This window comes from Schistocerca piceifrons, chromosome 3 (assembly GCF_021461385.2).
Source record: "Schistocerca piceifrons isolate TAMUIC-IGC-003096 chromosome 3, iqSchPice1.1, whole genome shotgun sequence".
Taxonomy (NCBI): domain Eukaryota; kingdom Metazoa; phylum Arthropoda; class Insecta; order Orthoptera; family Acrididae; genus Schistocerca; species Schistocerca piceifrons.
In genome coordinates this window covers 82,315,085-82,327,365 of record NC_060140.1, presented here as the reverse complement: position 1 = coordinate 82,327,365, position 12,281 = coordinate 82,315,085, and the positions used below count along the sequence as shown (strand labels likewise).

The 12,281-nt window shown below is 38.0% G+C and overlaps 1 protein-coding gene across 3 annotated transcripts in view; it reads right to left on the bottom strand.

Moving 5' to 3' along the window:
• Positions 1-12,281, bottom strand: part of LOC124787775 (epidermal growth factor receptor substrate 15-like 1) — a 177,375-nt gene that overhangs the window by 106,862 nt on the left and 58,232 nt on the right. For all 3 annotated transcript variants that reach the window (XM_047254666.1, XM_047254667.1, XM_047254668.1), the window contains exon 9: positions 7,403-7,555. In XM_047254666.1, coding sequence (XP_047110622.1) covers positions 7,403-7,555 — 153 coding nt within the window. The remainder of the gene's footprint in view (positions 1-7,402; positions 7,556-12,281) is intronic.

Sequence of the window (12,281 nt, the reverse complement as noted above, 5' to 3'; positions counted from 1 at the left end):
AGTCATCTGGAAGTGCATTACCCAGCACAACATGCACCTGCTGTGAACAAAGGCATGACAGAACTGCATCCTAAATGCATGTCATTACTGCAGTCAACTGACAAACACAGCAAGGTGGAAGAGCTCTCCTTACTTTGATATCACTCCAACCTTCAGAAGATACAGTATTACCATTTTCCATGCTGCAGCAGCAGAACATGCATAAGTTTGTAACGTTTTCAAATCTCATCTGGTGCAGTTCCCAACAATCAGTCTTTCCTTATCATCCTGTCAACTAAGTCTCCCCTGACCTCGGGTTCTCTGCAAATTTTCCAAACTATATCCTTTTTCCTAAACCTCACCAGTCCTTTACCTTCAATTCTCCTGCTTCACCTTCAACCTTTCTGCTAGGAGGAGGATCCACTGGCACAAGGAGCAGTACAAATAATATCATGAGAACTCACCAAGACTGTCACCATATTACTGCTCTAAGACTGTCGCCATATTACTAAAATAGTGTGGTGTTAGAGATGTCACTGGGCATGAGGTTGTAGCTGTAGGGTGGATGGGTGGTGATCTCCCATTCAAACTGAGGCAACTGATTCAGTGTGCTGTGAGCATATGGGATCACACACTGTCATGCAAAAAGAATAATTCTTCTATTCAGCACACCATGTCTCATGTTGTGGATAACCCTTCACAGACTTCTCAATGCCAAACTTTGACACCCTTACGTGTGTGTTCTCCTGCTGCCACTTGGCAAGAAGATTTTTTTATCTGACCAATTAAATTACATTTTAAACAACTGATTATTTTTGTTGAATTATTACCAATTCATAATCCTGAAGTTTCTGTACCTAAAATATATATACTGGCAAAACATGTTAGTTTAAATACTATTTTGTTGGGCATCACTAGAAAACGCACAGAGAAAGGGCTTGGTTAAAAAGCCACTCATGGAAGTGGAACTCTATATCAAAGTAACTACAAAGATAATAGTTAAGAAAACTGTAGTAATATTACACCTGATCCAACTATGACCTAAATTAACCAATGTTGTTTTATGGTTTGTAGTAGTATGAACACTCTTGTTCCGACATATTTTACAGCTGAACAGAATCTCACTCGGGAAACTATATTTCTGCTCCCACTTCATTTTCACTTGTCACTGAATGATGAAGAACAAGAAGACATCTGAAAGTGATCAACATAGTTAGCTGATGATGTCTGTAAAGGAAGCTGCCACTGTGAACACTCAGAATAATTTATTAATATTATGTAACAAAATTTCAGAGCTACTAAAAAGGGTGAGTTAACGCAAAAATTCTAACTTGTCTACTTTAATGTGTGTAAATATTGTAACCTGATTCCACAAGCTTCAGTAATATTCAGTGCACAATGCACTGATCCACCGTTTACTGTATCTATCTCTTGCAATTAAAGTAAGATTGGTATCTAAACAGGGAAGCTTACGGAAATACAGAAGTAATAGCCAATCAGAACTCTAGTGGAGACATAATACCTAATTCATCAGTAATCATATACATTACATTTTATAATATATCTTCCCTCGAGTTCTGGCTGGCTATTCCTGTAACATTCAGCCAACATGGCCTTGCCATGTCAGTAATATAAACAGCTGAAACCAAGGGAAAACTACAGCTGTTATTTCTTCTGACAACATACAGCTCTACTACATGGCTTGATGATTTTGTTATCCTCTTGTGTAAAATATTCTAGAGGTATAATAACCCCCATTTGGATCTCCGATACCATCAGGAAAAACAAAACTGGCATTCTGTGGGTTTCAGCCTGGGACATTACACTGCTTAATTGGGTAGATGGGTAAGAAAATTTAGGAAGGGAAATGGGTAAGCTGAAGATAGATATAGTAGGAACTAGTAAAGTGTGGTAGCAGGAAGAACATGACTTCTGATCTGGTTAGTACACAGGTCTATACAAAAAACAAATAGGAGTAATGCAGGAGTAGGTCTAATAATAAATAAGGAAATGGAATATGGGTAAGTATGAACAACATAGTGAACACAATATTGTACCCAAGATAGACATGAAGCCAACAATCACCACAGTAGTACAAGTTTATATGCCAACTACCTCTGCCAATGAGATTGAAATAATGTATGATGAGATAAAAGGAATTATTCTGATATTTAAGAGAGAGAAAAATTTAAATACGATGGGAGAATGAAATTCAATAGCAGGGAAAGGAGGAGAAGGAAAATTAGTATAAGAATGTGAACTGGGGAAGGAGAGGAATGAAAGAGGAACCCAAATGGTAGAAATTTGCACAGAGCATAATTTAATCATTGACAACACTTGCTTTAAGAATCATGTAAGATGGTTGTACATGTGGCTTGGAGACATTGTAAGGTTTGAAATACATTACAGAATGGAAAGAAAGCATTGGTCAACAATTGGCTGAAACTGGGTAAAGAAATGTAATAAAAGACAAATGGATAGCTTCGTGACATGAAGTAGAAAAGGCAGCAGAGGATCAAATATGTAAAACAACGAGGCCCAGTAAAAATCCTTGTGTGACACATGAAATATTGAATTTATGTGAAAAAAAAAAGAAACTGTAACAAGTTGAGCAGGTGCACGCATGCTCAAATGGCAAAGAGATACTTTTTATTTGACACAATTAAAATTTAACATGTTCCTGATATTTTACTTTACTTGTACTGTGAAACCCTGCTTCTTGCTGAATTTCCTGATTCTAGGTCATCTGGAAGTATCCTACAGGTTTTGATGAGCGAGTCTGCAAGTTTCAAACTATGTGAAATAAATGGTCAAATCTTTTCATCGCATTGACTTAGAAACTTAAATTTTTTTATTCCACCAAGGGATCTTAGACCTTAATATGAGACGTAAATCTGAAATTGATATGCCACCTAGTTCCAGAGAAATATGGGTCTTAATAGACAGACAGATAAAAATGGCAACAAATGTTTTTTCACGTGATAAATTACAAATTAACAATTTTCGGAATTTTTCCTTTACTACTTGTGTGAAATGTTGCTTCTTGCCAAATTTCATGATTCTAGGTCAACTGGAAGCACCCTATAGGCTCTGATGAGAGTTATCAAATACAAAATATTTGACGTAAATGCCCACATCTTTTGACTGAACTGACTCAGAAACTTAAATTTAAGCTGGATTCGTCTACCTGTTCATGAGAAAATGGGTTCTTAACAGTAGGACAGACAGACAGACAACAAAATGATTTTATAAGGATTCAGTTTTTAAGACTGAGGCACATAATCCTAAAACTGAGTGACACAATAAACAAACAGCTAAGCAGATATGGCTAGAGAATAAATGCCAGGCTCTACAGGCATGCAAAACTAGGTAGTAGATAAATACGTGCCACCAATTGGGGGGAGGGGAGGGGGGGGGGGGAGATCTTTGAGAAAAGAGAAGCAGCTGTATGAATATCAGGAGCTCACATGGCAAGCCAGTACTGAGCAAAGAAAGGAAAGTTGAAAGATGGAAGAAATATATACAAGGGCAGTACAAGGGAATTTACTAGAAGGCTGTGGTATCACCCACTGTTACACACACCATGCCAGGCAACATATGCCGAGATTCAACAGTTGGCAGTAGCAATTGTCTGTGCAGATCACCAGAGGCTGGCCAAGCGGTTTGTACTAGCTCCCAATGGAGAGCCATGAACAGGGCAACACTTCCAGGAAGTATGTGCAGTGCCAAGTGTTTGGAAGCAGTCATGTATTTGCTCTTGAGTCGGCTTCCACGAGTTCATACAGCACTTCATTGAAATATTTGCAGTACATAACTGTGACCTGGACGTCGGCTGCTCCTAAGATTTAAAGATTTGACTTGTGTGAGGTACAAGCCATATCACCAGAGCTAACATATTCACAGATCTTGTCGCCATTTTGTCTCCATAATAATGCTCTTTGTGTTCCTGTAACTGGTGTCCTGTCTACTTAAAGGTCTCTCGCTCTCATAGCAGCTGAACTCCGGACACCGAAGTTGGCAACGGGGTACTTTTCATCAGCACAATGTTCCCAGTTGGTTCCCACCACCACACGATCAGACAATGAACAGCAATAGTTGGTGTTTCCAAGGGCTTAACTGGCATTGTCAATATGTCTTTATTATGTGCTACCTATTCTACTAAGGGACTGTGGCTAGTTTCTGTTTCACTAACTGTCTGGTTCTAGGTTGCTGGCAGGTACAGCAGCATCTCTCTTCATGTGCGGCTGTAGTCACTAGTCTTCATGGCTAATCCAATGTTGGAACTGTCGCTAACTCAGGTTTCACAGTTACAAGGGCAGCAGACACAACAGTGCTCATATGCATTACTCAGTTTCTTCAGCTCCAGTGTACAGCAGCAGCAGCAGCAGCAGCAGCAGCAGCAGCACCACCACCACCACCACAAGCAACATCCATGTTGGCACCCGAATTCAGAGATTTTGATGGCCAGTGGGATGACTAGGCTGAGTACTGTGCACAACTGGAAGCACACTTTGCTGCACATACAATTACAGTTATGGTCTGATGCATGCACCACAGAAGTCCTACATTATTCTGCAGTGCACAAAGTTCAGGCCCAGCGGAAAGTGTACTATCGGGTGTTCATTATTGGGAACAGGTGCTTTGGGCCTTTTATGTCTTGAGGGGATCGTCTGGAGTGCATTAGCAGCATTAGAATCAGTTGCACTTCTCTTCACTGTGTGATACTGCTGCAGATGTTTGTTCACAGGTGCTGAACCTCACACGATTCTGCAGTACCAGCCATCCCTATCTTCCCCATGCCCAGTGCAGTCTTCCCCTTGGGGTGAGTCACCCACAGAGATCAACACAAGGCCTCTGCTGCTGCCACCAGTACCACAGCTCCTGCCACAGTGGTCTGCAATGCTCAAACCCGCTGCCTTTCTGGACACCTCACCATCATCAGTTGCAGATATTTAATCAGCAACTTCACAGTTCTTGAGTGCAACCATGCACAATGTGTCTGGTCTTCGGCTGATGTTTCTGAACACTTGCCAGGAGCATGGAAGCGTGAGGAAGGGGATCTGCGATCCGCCGTCGCTACAACTCTTGCCTTTTCACCTGCGTCTGAATCCAGATCTCCCAACCCTACTACTTGTACTTGCCGTCACAGTACACAATGATGGTGCAGAAGTGGGGGGGGGGGGGGGGGGGGAGGGGGTACAGGGGCAGGGAGGAATGTGGTGTCAATCATTGTTACACACTGTGCCAGGCAACCCAAGCTGAGATTCAACAGTTGGCACTAGCAACTGCCCATACAGATCATTGGAGGCCAGCTAAGTGGTGCACACTGGGTTCCAATGTAAGGCCAGCAAAAGAGCAACACCTTCGGGAAGTGTGCAAAGTGGTATCTCCATGCCAATATTTATATACAGTGCCGAGAGTCTAGATTCAATCCTGCACTAGACCCCAAGCCAGCTACCCCAAGTTTATGCATCACTTCAGTTACCATGTTTCTAGTTCAGAACAATCACCCAGGACTTTGGTGAGGTACAAATTGTGTAACCAGGGCTAGCATATTCACATATCTTGTCACAGTATTTGACTTAAGTGAGGTACAAACCGTGACCCTGGGGCAAGCATATTTACACATCTTGTCGCTGTTTTGTCACCGAGTTAAGTATATTTCCATAATAAAGCTGTCTGTGTTTCATAACTGGTGTCCTGTCTGGCTGAAAGTACTTCTACCACAGCAAAGAACCATCAACACAAAAGAGACAATATTACACAGAGGGAAGAGCCAGTACTTAAAAAGTTAAGAAGGGAGATATGATACTGGGAGAACAGAAAGATCCAAGTCAAAACAAGAACCCTAGACCATATGACATTCCCTCAGAAATATTGAGACTTTTGAGAGAGCCAGCCACAACAAAACTATTCTATATGGTGTGCAAAATATATGAGACAAGCAAACCCCAATTTCAAAAATGGGCAGGTGCTCACAGGTGTGAATATTACTGATCTATCAGTTTTTAACAAGTCGTGGTCACAAACTACTGATACAAATTAATTACAGAAAAATGGAAAAACTGGTAGAATCCATCCTTGGGAAAGATCAGTTTGGGTTCCAGAGAAATACTGGAAAATGGGAGGCAATTCAACCCTATGATTATATTGAAGGAAGTCTTACACCAACTTTTTCCGTTGTTGACTGGAATTCACTCTTTGAAATTCTGAAAGAAGCACAGAAAAAACACAGAACAGAAGTTTATTTACAACATGTGTGGAAACCATACTTCAGTTGTGAGAGTCAAAGGACATGAAAGGGAAGCAGTAATTGTGAAGGAAGAGAGACAGGGTTGTAGTGTATCCTCGATGTTATTCAGTGTGTACACTGAGCAAGTTGTGAAGGAAACCATGGAGAAATTACAAAAAGGAATCAAAGTTCTGCTAGAAGAAATAAAAACTGAGAGTTGCTGAAAACACTGCAATTTTATCTGAGACACCAATGGACTTGAAGAAGCAGTTTAATGGAATGGATAAGATCTTGAAAAGAGGTTGCAAGATGAATGTAAACAAAAGTGACAACAGGGTAACAGAATGTAGTCAAATTAAATCAGGCCATGCTGAAGGAGTTATATTAGGAAATATGCCACTAAAATTAGGAGATAAGTTTTGATATTTGAGCAGCAAAATAAGTGATGGCCAAAGCAGAGAGGTCATGGAATGCAAACTAGCAATAAAACGAAAAAAATATTTCTGAAAAACAGACATTTGTTAACATCAGATATAAAATTAAATGTAAAGAAGTCTTTACTGAATGTATTTTTGTCTGGAGCATAAACTTCAACAGAACTGAAAAAGTGGAAAATAAACATTTCAGACAAGAAGAGAATGGGATTTTTTGAAATGTGGTGCTGTAGAAGAATGATGAAGATTACATGGGCAGATCAAATGACAAGGTGCAGAACTGAATAGAGAAAAAAATTAAGAAGGGATCAGTTTTCAGAACACATCCTGTGGAACCAAGGTAGTGGCATTTTGGTAACGGAGGGAAATGTAAGAAGTAGAAATTGTAGAGGGAAACCAAGGTTAGTTTACAGTAAGTGTGTTCAAATGGATGTAGTCATTAAGGATAACAGATTTTAATTTTTCTGTGAGCTACGCTTCAAGCTCAGAGTTTTGCATTTTCAATCGTGCTTACCTTTGTTTAAATTCTCTCAACCATAAATAACTAAACTTTTATTCAAACAGAGTCCACATGTAACTTAACAAATTCTGTGTTTGATCTGTATAGCTGTCAATTTGTTACTAGATATCAGTGATTATGATAATTTATCAATGAACAAATTAAATAAGGGGGCTGTTGAATAAACAGGTTACTCTAATGATCCCATCACTTCCTTCTACAATATGCACACTTAATGAACAAAGAAAGATAACCTACCTGAAGACTTTTAATTTCACCATTTTTAATTTTAATGTCTGCTTCCTTTTGTGCTATATCAGTCTCAAGGATATGTTTTTCTTTGGCGAGTTCCTCTATATCTTTGGTTATCATGTCAAGTTCAGGATTTGAATAAGGCGCATTATTGTTCTCCTGAAAAAGGAAAACAAAACAAATTGAAAATATGTGTGTAACAGTTTTTTCTTACAAAACAACCAATTACTTTTATTAATACAAAAGATTTTATTTTTCAAAATTTTGCCATTAAACACAAATGCACGCTTGTACACGCACAAGTGCCAACCCCCCCCCCCCCCCCCCCCAATTTTAGCAGATTTATGAAAGCATAATAATTCCCTGACAAAACTGATGCCATTTTTCTTACAAAAAAAGTAAATCTTCATTTGTTCAAAATCTTAAATGTCCGAAGGTCCTTCACAGATTGCTTTGAAATTTTGACACAATGTTGCATTCAAATACACATGCGATCTTATACACCTAACGAGGCACTTAAAATACACACCAAACACTGTTACCAAAAATGTTGGAAAGTTCTTGCCCGATATACTACAAATTTTTACATAATACTCTAATGAACATTCGGACAGATGTGGGTGATATATTTTTTTTAAGACAAAAGTGTACCACTTTTCTGTTAAAACTTATTGTGAGAAAGAAAATGCTGCATTGTACTCTGCTGTGAAAATGTGCTGCCATGGTTTATTTACTTATGATTACAACACTACAGAATCTGAAGTTGTAATAACAATAAATAAGGCTCAAGGTCAGAGAGAGGGGGTGGAGGAGATGGACCGAGGAATGGGGCAGGAGGTGACAGACAGAGGGAGGGGGGAAGGAGGAGGAGATGGACAAAGAGAGGGGGGAGGAGGAGATTATGATGTATATCCACTTCCCATACATATTTAGCACTCTTGACATATTGCCAGGGTCGGCAGTAAATCAATAAAAACCCAAAACCTGAAACAACAAAATTCCATCTTCCTTCTTACATGCACAGAATACACTGCTTAAATTCTATAAATAGTTAAAGCCCCACACCGGGGGATGTGTGCTAGAGAGAGAGAGAGAGAGAGAGAGAGAGAGTGTGTATTTATTTTCATTATAAATATTTAGAAATGATGTAGAGTTTGAACTAATCTGCTCGCATTTCGGTTCAATTAAGTACAAAACCACAGAGAAAATTTACTGATCCATAGCCCCATAATATTTTTAGTGACAATTTTTCAAGAGTCTTCAGTTAACATATTGTCAACATGTTAAATCTGTGATTTGACTCTAATGTACAATGATTATTTCATGTTAACAACTGTGGGATAACTAGTCCGGGCTCAGCACTCGCTGGTGGTACACCGTGTCCTATACTCTCCATTGCAGCACTTAGGGTCACAAAACAAAATTATCATGCCTGATAATGGGCATGTAAGAGGCTGAAATCGGTCATGTAAAATAAAAAACCTTACAACTGAATTGATATTTTCAATCTCTACTATAATGCTCAGTTGTGAATGTTCCTTTGGCAAGATTGATTGTTGTATAGTAGTTTCCATTTTATAATTAACAATCTGGTGCCGTTACAAAGTAAACCTTTGACACAAATAACCAAATATGTGGTATCTGTTTTAGAAATAAAACTTCATTTACAAGCTTGTATGAACGGTAGCATAATATACTTGTGAAACTAATGTGTGGATGGAATCATCTTAACTAAAAAAGCAACAAAACCTGTCACTCATTTTAAGATAATGGCACATCTTAAAAAATGTTCATCTTCTCACAAGTCAATTCTTTGGCAACATTAAGTTTAGGAGATTTTCTAACTGAATTTGACACAATGAAAGTGAAATATTACAATTAACATGAACTCTCAGAGATGCCAATATCTAATTTTAAAATAATCTATATAATGAAAGTTCACAACATATACAATTTATTTGTGTGTAATAAGAGCATTCTGACATTAAGAAATCAAACTTTTACATGGACTTCTCCAGAGAAACTACAGAAATATGTTGTGTTAGTAACTGCAGTAAGTTGCACAGAATATGCAGAAGAACAACAGAAGGAGGAAACATAGGAAACAAATGACACTTAATATAAGTAGCCTACTGAAACTCCATTGGTAACCAAATAAATACAATTGCAATCCAAGGGCATGGAAGACGTGCTACGAATGAAATGTTTGACTGAACACACTGTTATATCTATTGAGGTTTGCCTGTAAACTGCCAAGGTATCCATCAATGAGCACAAAATATTTTGCTGCATCAATGTACTTCCTTTTGTACATTTTGCACTATCATTCAGTATCTACTTCCTACGATTTTCTGAAGACGTTAAGAGTAAATATTGCAAATACTAATACTGACAGAGCTTATACGGAAATGGAGTATCCTGGTAAAGATTCCCAGAAGATTGCATTAATCAAGAATTCATGGCAAACATATTATGAGTGTTTAAATAATTTTTCCCTGAACATTAAGACTGGAAAGTCAGTTATCCCAGAAGCATTAATGGTCTTTGAAGGAACACAAACCAGGTAATATGGACTCATCATCACATACATTAATCTCAGTATTTTCTTAAGCTTTGATGAAAACAAGAAAACAGGAAACAAGATACCCAAATGTTCTGATATACAAATAATGTGATCATCTGTAATCATTTGCTCATGTTGATCAAATACGACAGTGAATTTTTATTTTTACATATGCATCTTGACATCACAGCTTGTATGGGCAAGTGCATCTTGAAGGGCTAAATTCAAATAGGCTCTAACTCCAGTCTGTCCAGTGCAAGATTCTTCATCTCTGCAAAACTGCAGCATCCTGTATCCATTTCAATCTGCTTAGTGCTGACTTTTTGCTTGTATCCTTGCTCATAGAATGCACAGTGCCAGATAACCTTCTTCTTCTCTCTTTTGCCAAGGTTAAACTGCAGTGTGTGCACAGCACCAAATGAAATGGAAACAAATGATGTTACTTGGTACTACAGAGAACTTTCTTCTCAAGTTATGTCAGTCATTGAGGAAAAAGAATGCATTACCATTTCAGAAGGAGGAAAGAGTTTGTATATAAAGGCCCTTGGGAAGGAAATCTCTGGACAATATATGTGTAAACACAGGAACAGGATTTACAATGTTTACTTTCTTGAAGTTGCGGATACTTCTGAACCTACACTAGTTGTAAGTACCTAATAGATCAATCCATTACATTTGTTTAAATCTATGTTCATAATATTTTAATCTATTCAGCTGAAGTTCTTTAGTGGAACAACAAGAGAATGCAATAGGATAATGTAAATTACATGATGTATTCTTCTGCGGAAACTTCAATTAAAATGCCATCATTGTTAGCTGGCAACTCAAAAATCAATTCAACTTTTCTTATAGATACTGATTGTAACTCAACATTTGACTGTCTCAACAAACTTATCTGCATTCTTGTTGTAGTTTAGTGTCAGTAAAGATAGCACTATGTTTATGGCACAAACAACTGAGTTAATCAAGATTTACTTACAGTACAATTCTTACATGTTTCTAAACATTTTGCTGGAAACTATAAAAAAGTGAAAACAAAGACTAAACACTGATCTGAACCTCTTTTCTCCCTTGTCGGTAGCCCAATGTCACCACAAAATTAATTTCACCAAACTGATATCTACTGTTGCCTGAGCAGTTTTAAGGGAAAGAATTTAGGCACTATGAATACAAAGTTCCACCACTTTTAGCCAATCAATTTACCATTAACAAACACTTACATTAAATCACTTGGCGGCAGTAGTCTTGCATACTACAAGTGTACCCTATCTACCGAGGGAAGGAGGGATTGGTAGCTCTCTGTGAGACAGTCATTTGTTGGGCACTGTACAACAGACAATGTTTTACAATTTGAGCACACATGTGTTTTCCAGGGGTCAGTGTGAGTTGAGTGATAAGTGGATTGCATTACGAGTGGAGACTAGGACAATTTTAAGAAACAGAGTTATGTTGAATATTACTGGATGTTAAAGGTGAAATAAATATCAATGATAAGTAATCACTAGAAATGGAATGAGGGGAAGAATATTATCTAGAAAATTCACTGGAAAAGGAATTTGTCTTCCTATTTTAAACGGCTCAAGTGTTTTAAAGTGTGGGAATAATATCAAACAGTAATTGTCCCACAAAACATTTCATTCAAGCTTCAGCAATTTTCACAGGGAATTTTCCAGCCTACAACTAACCAAAGTGAAAACAGTGTTGTAAAAGTAGTGCCAAATGCAATTGCAGACTGAACCTTCTTAGATTTGAATTTTATGTCTAGTACACAGCGACTAAAAAGACATGTCATCCATGTGAGTTCAATATAAACAACGTGCATAACAGTAATAAAATGTCAACATAGAAATGGGACTGGTACTAGGCACATGGTCACAGCTCTTTAGCTTCCACAATTCACCCGTATGTTAGTTCAACCATTAGCAAATCATATCTGGTTGTTTGAAATTAAATCTGCAACCATTAATAAGCATTCATATATAGCAATGACAGAGTGGAAATAATAGCTTTCTTAAGTGTTTCTCCATCAAGATTCATGACATCAAGTAGTCGTCAAGCCCACCAACCAGTATATTGCCCTGAACGTAATTCTCTCTTCCAGTGTGTTGTCTGCTACTGAAGTGATATCCAATGCCACAAAAGCCAGAAAGCACGATCTAGCCACGACCAAATGAATAACAGCTGTAGAAAGCTCTACTATCGCGTTAACACAACATCCCGAGTTATATTGTTTTTTATTTTGACAGAAACTTAAAATCCCAAGTATACTCAGACAACTTAAGAACAAACATTGAAAAAATAAAACCCTTCTTGTATTCTTTT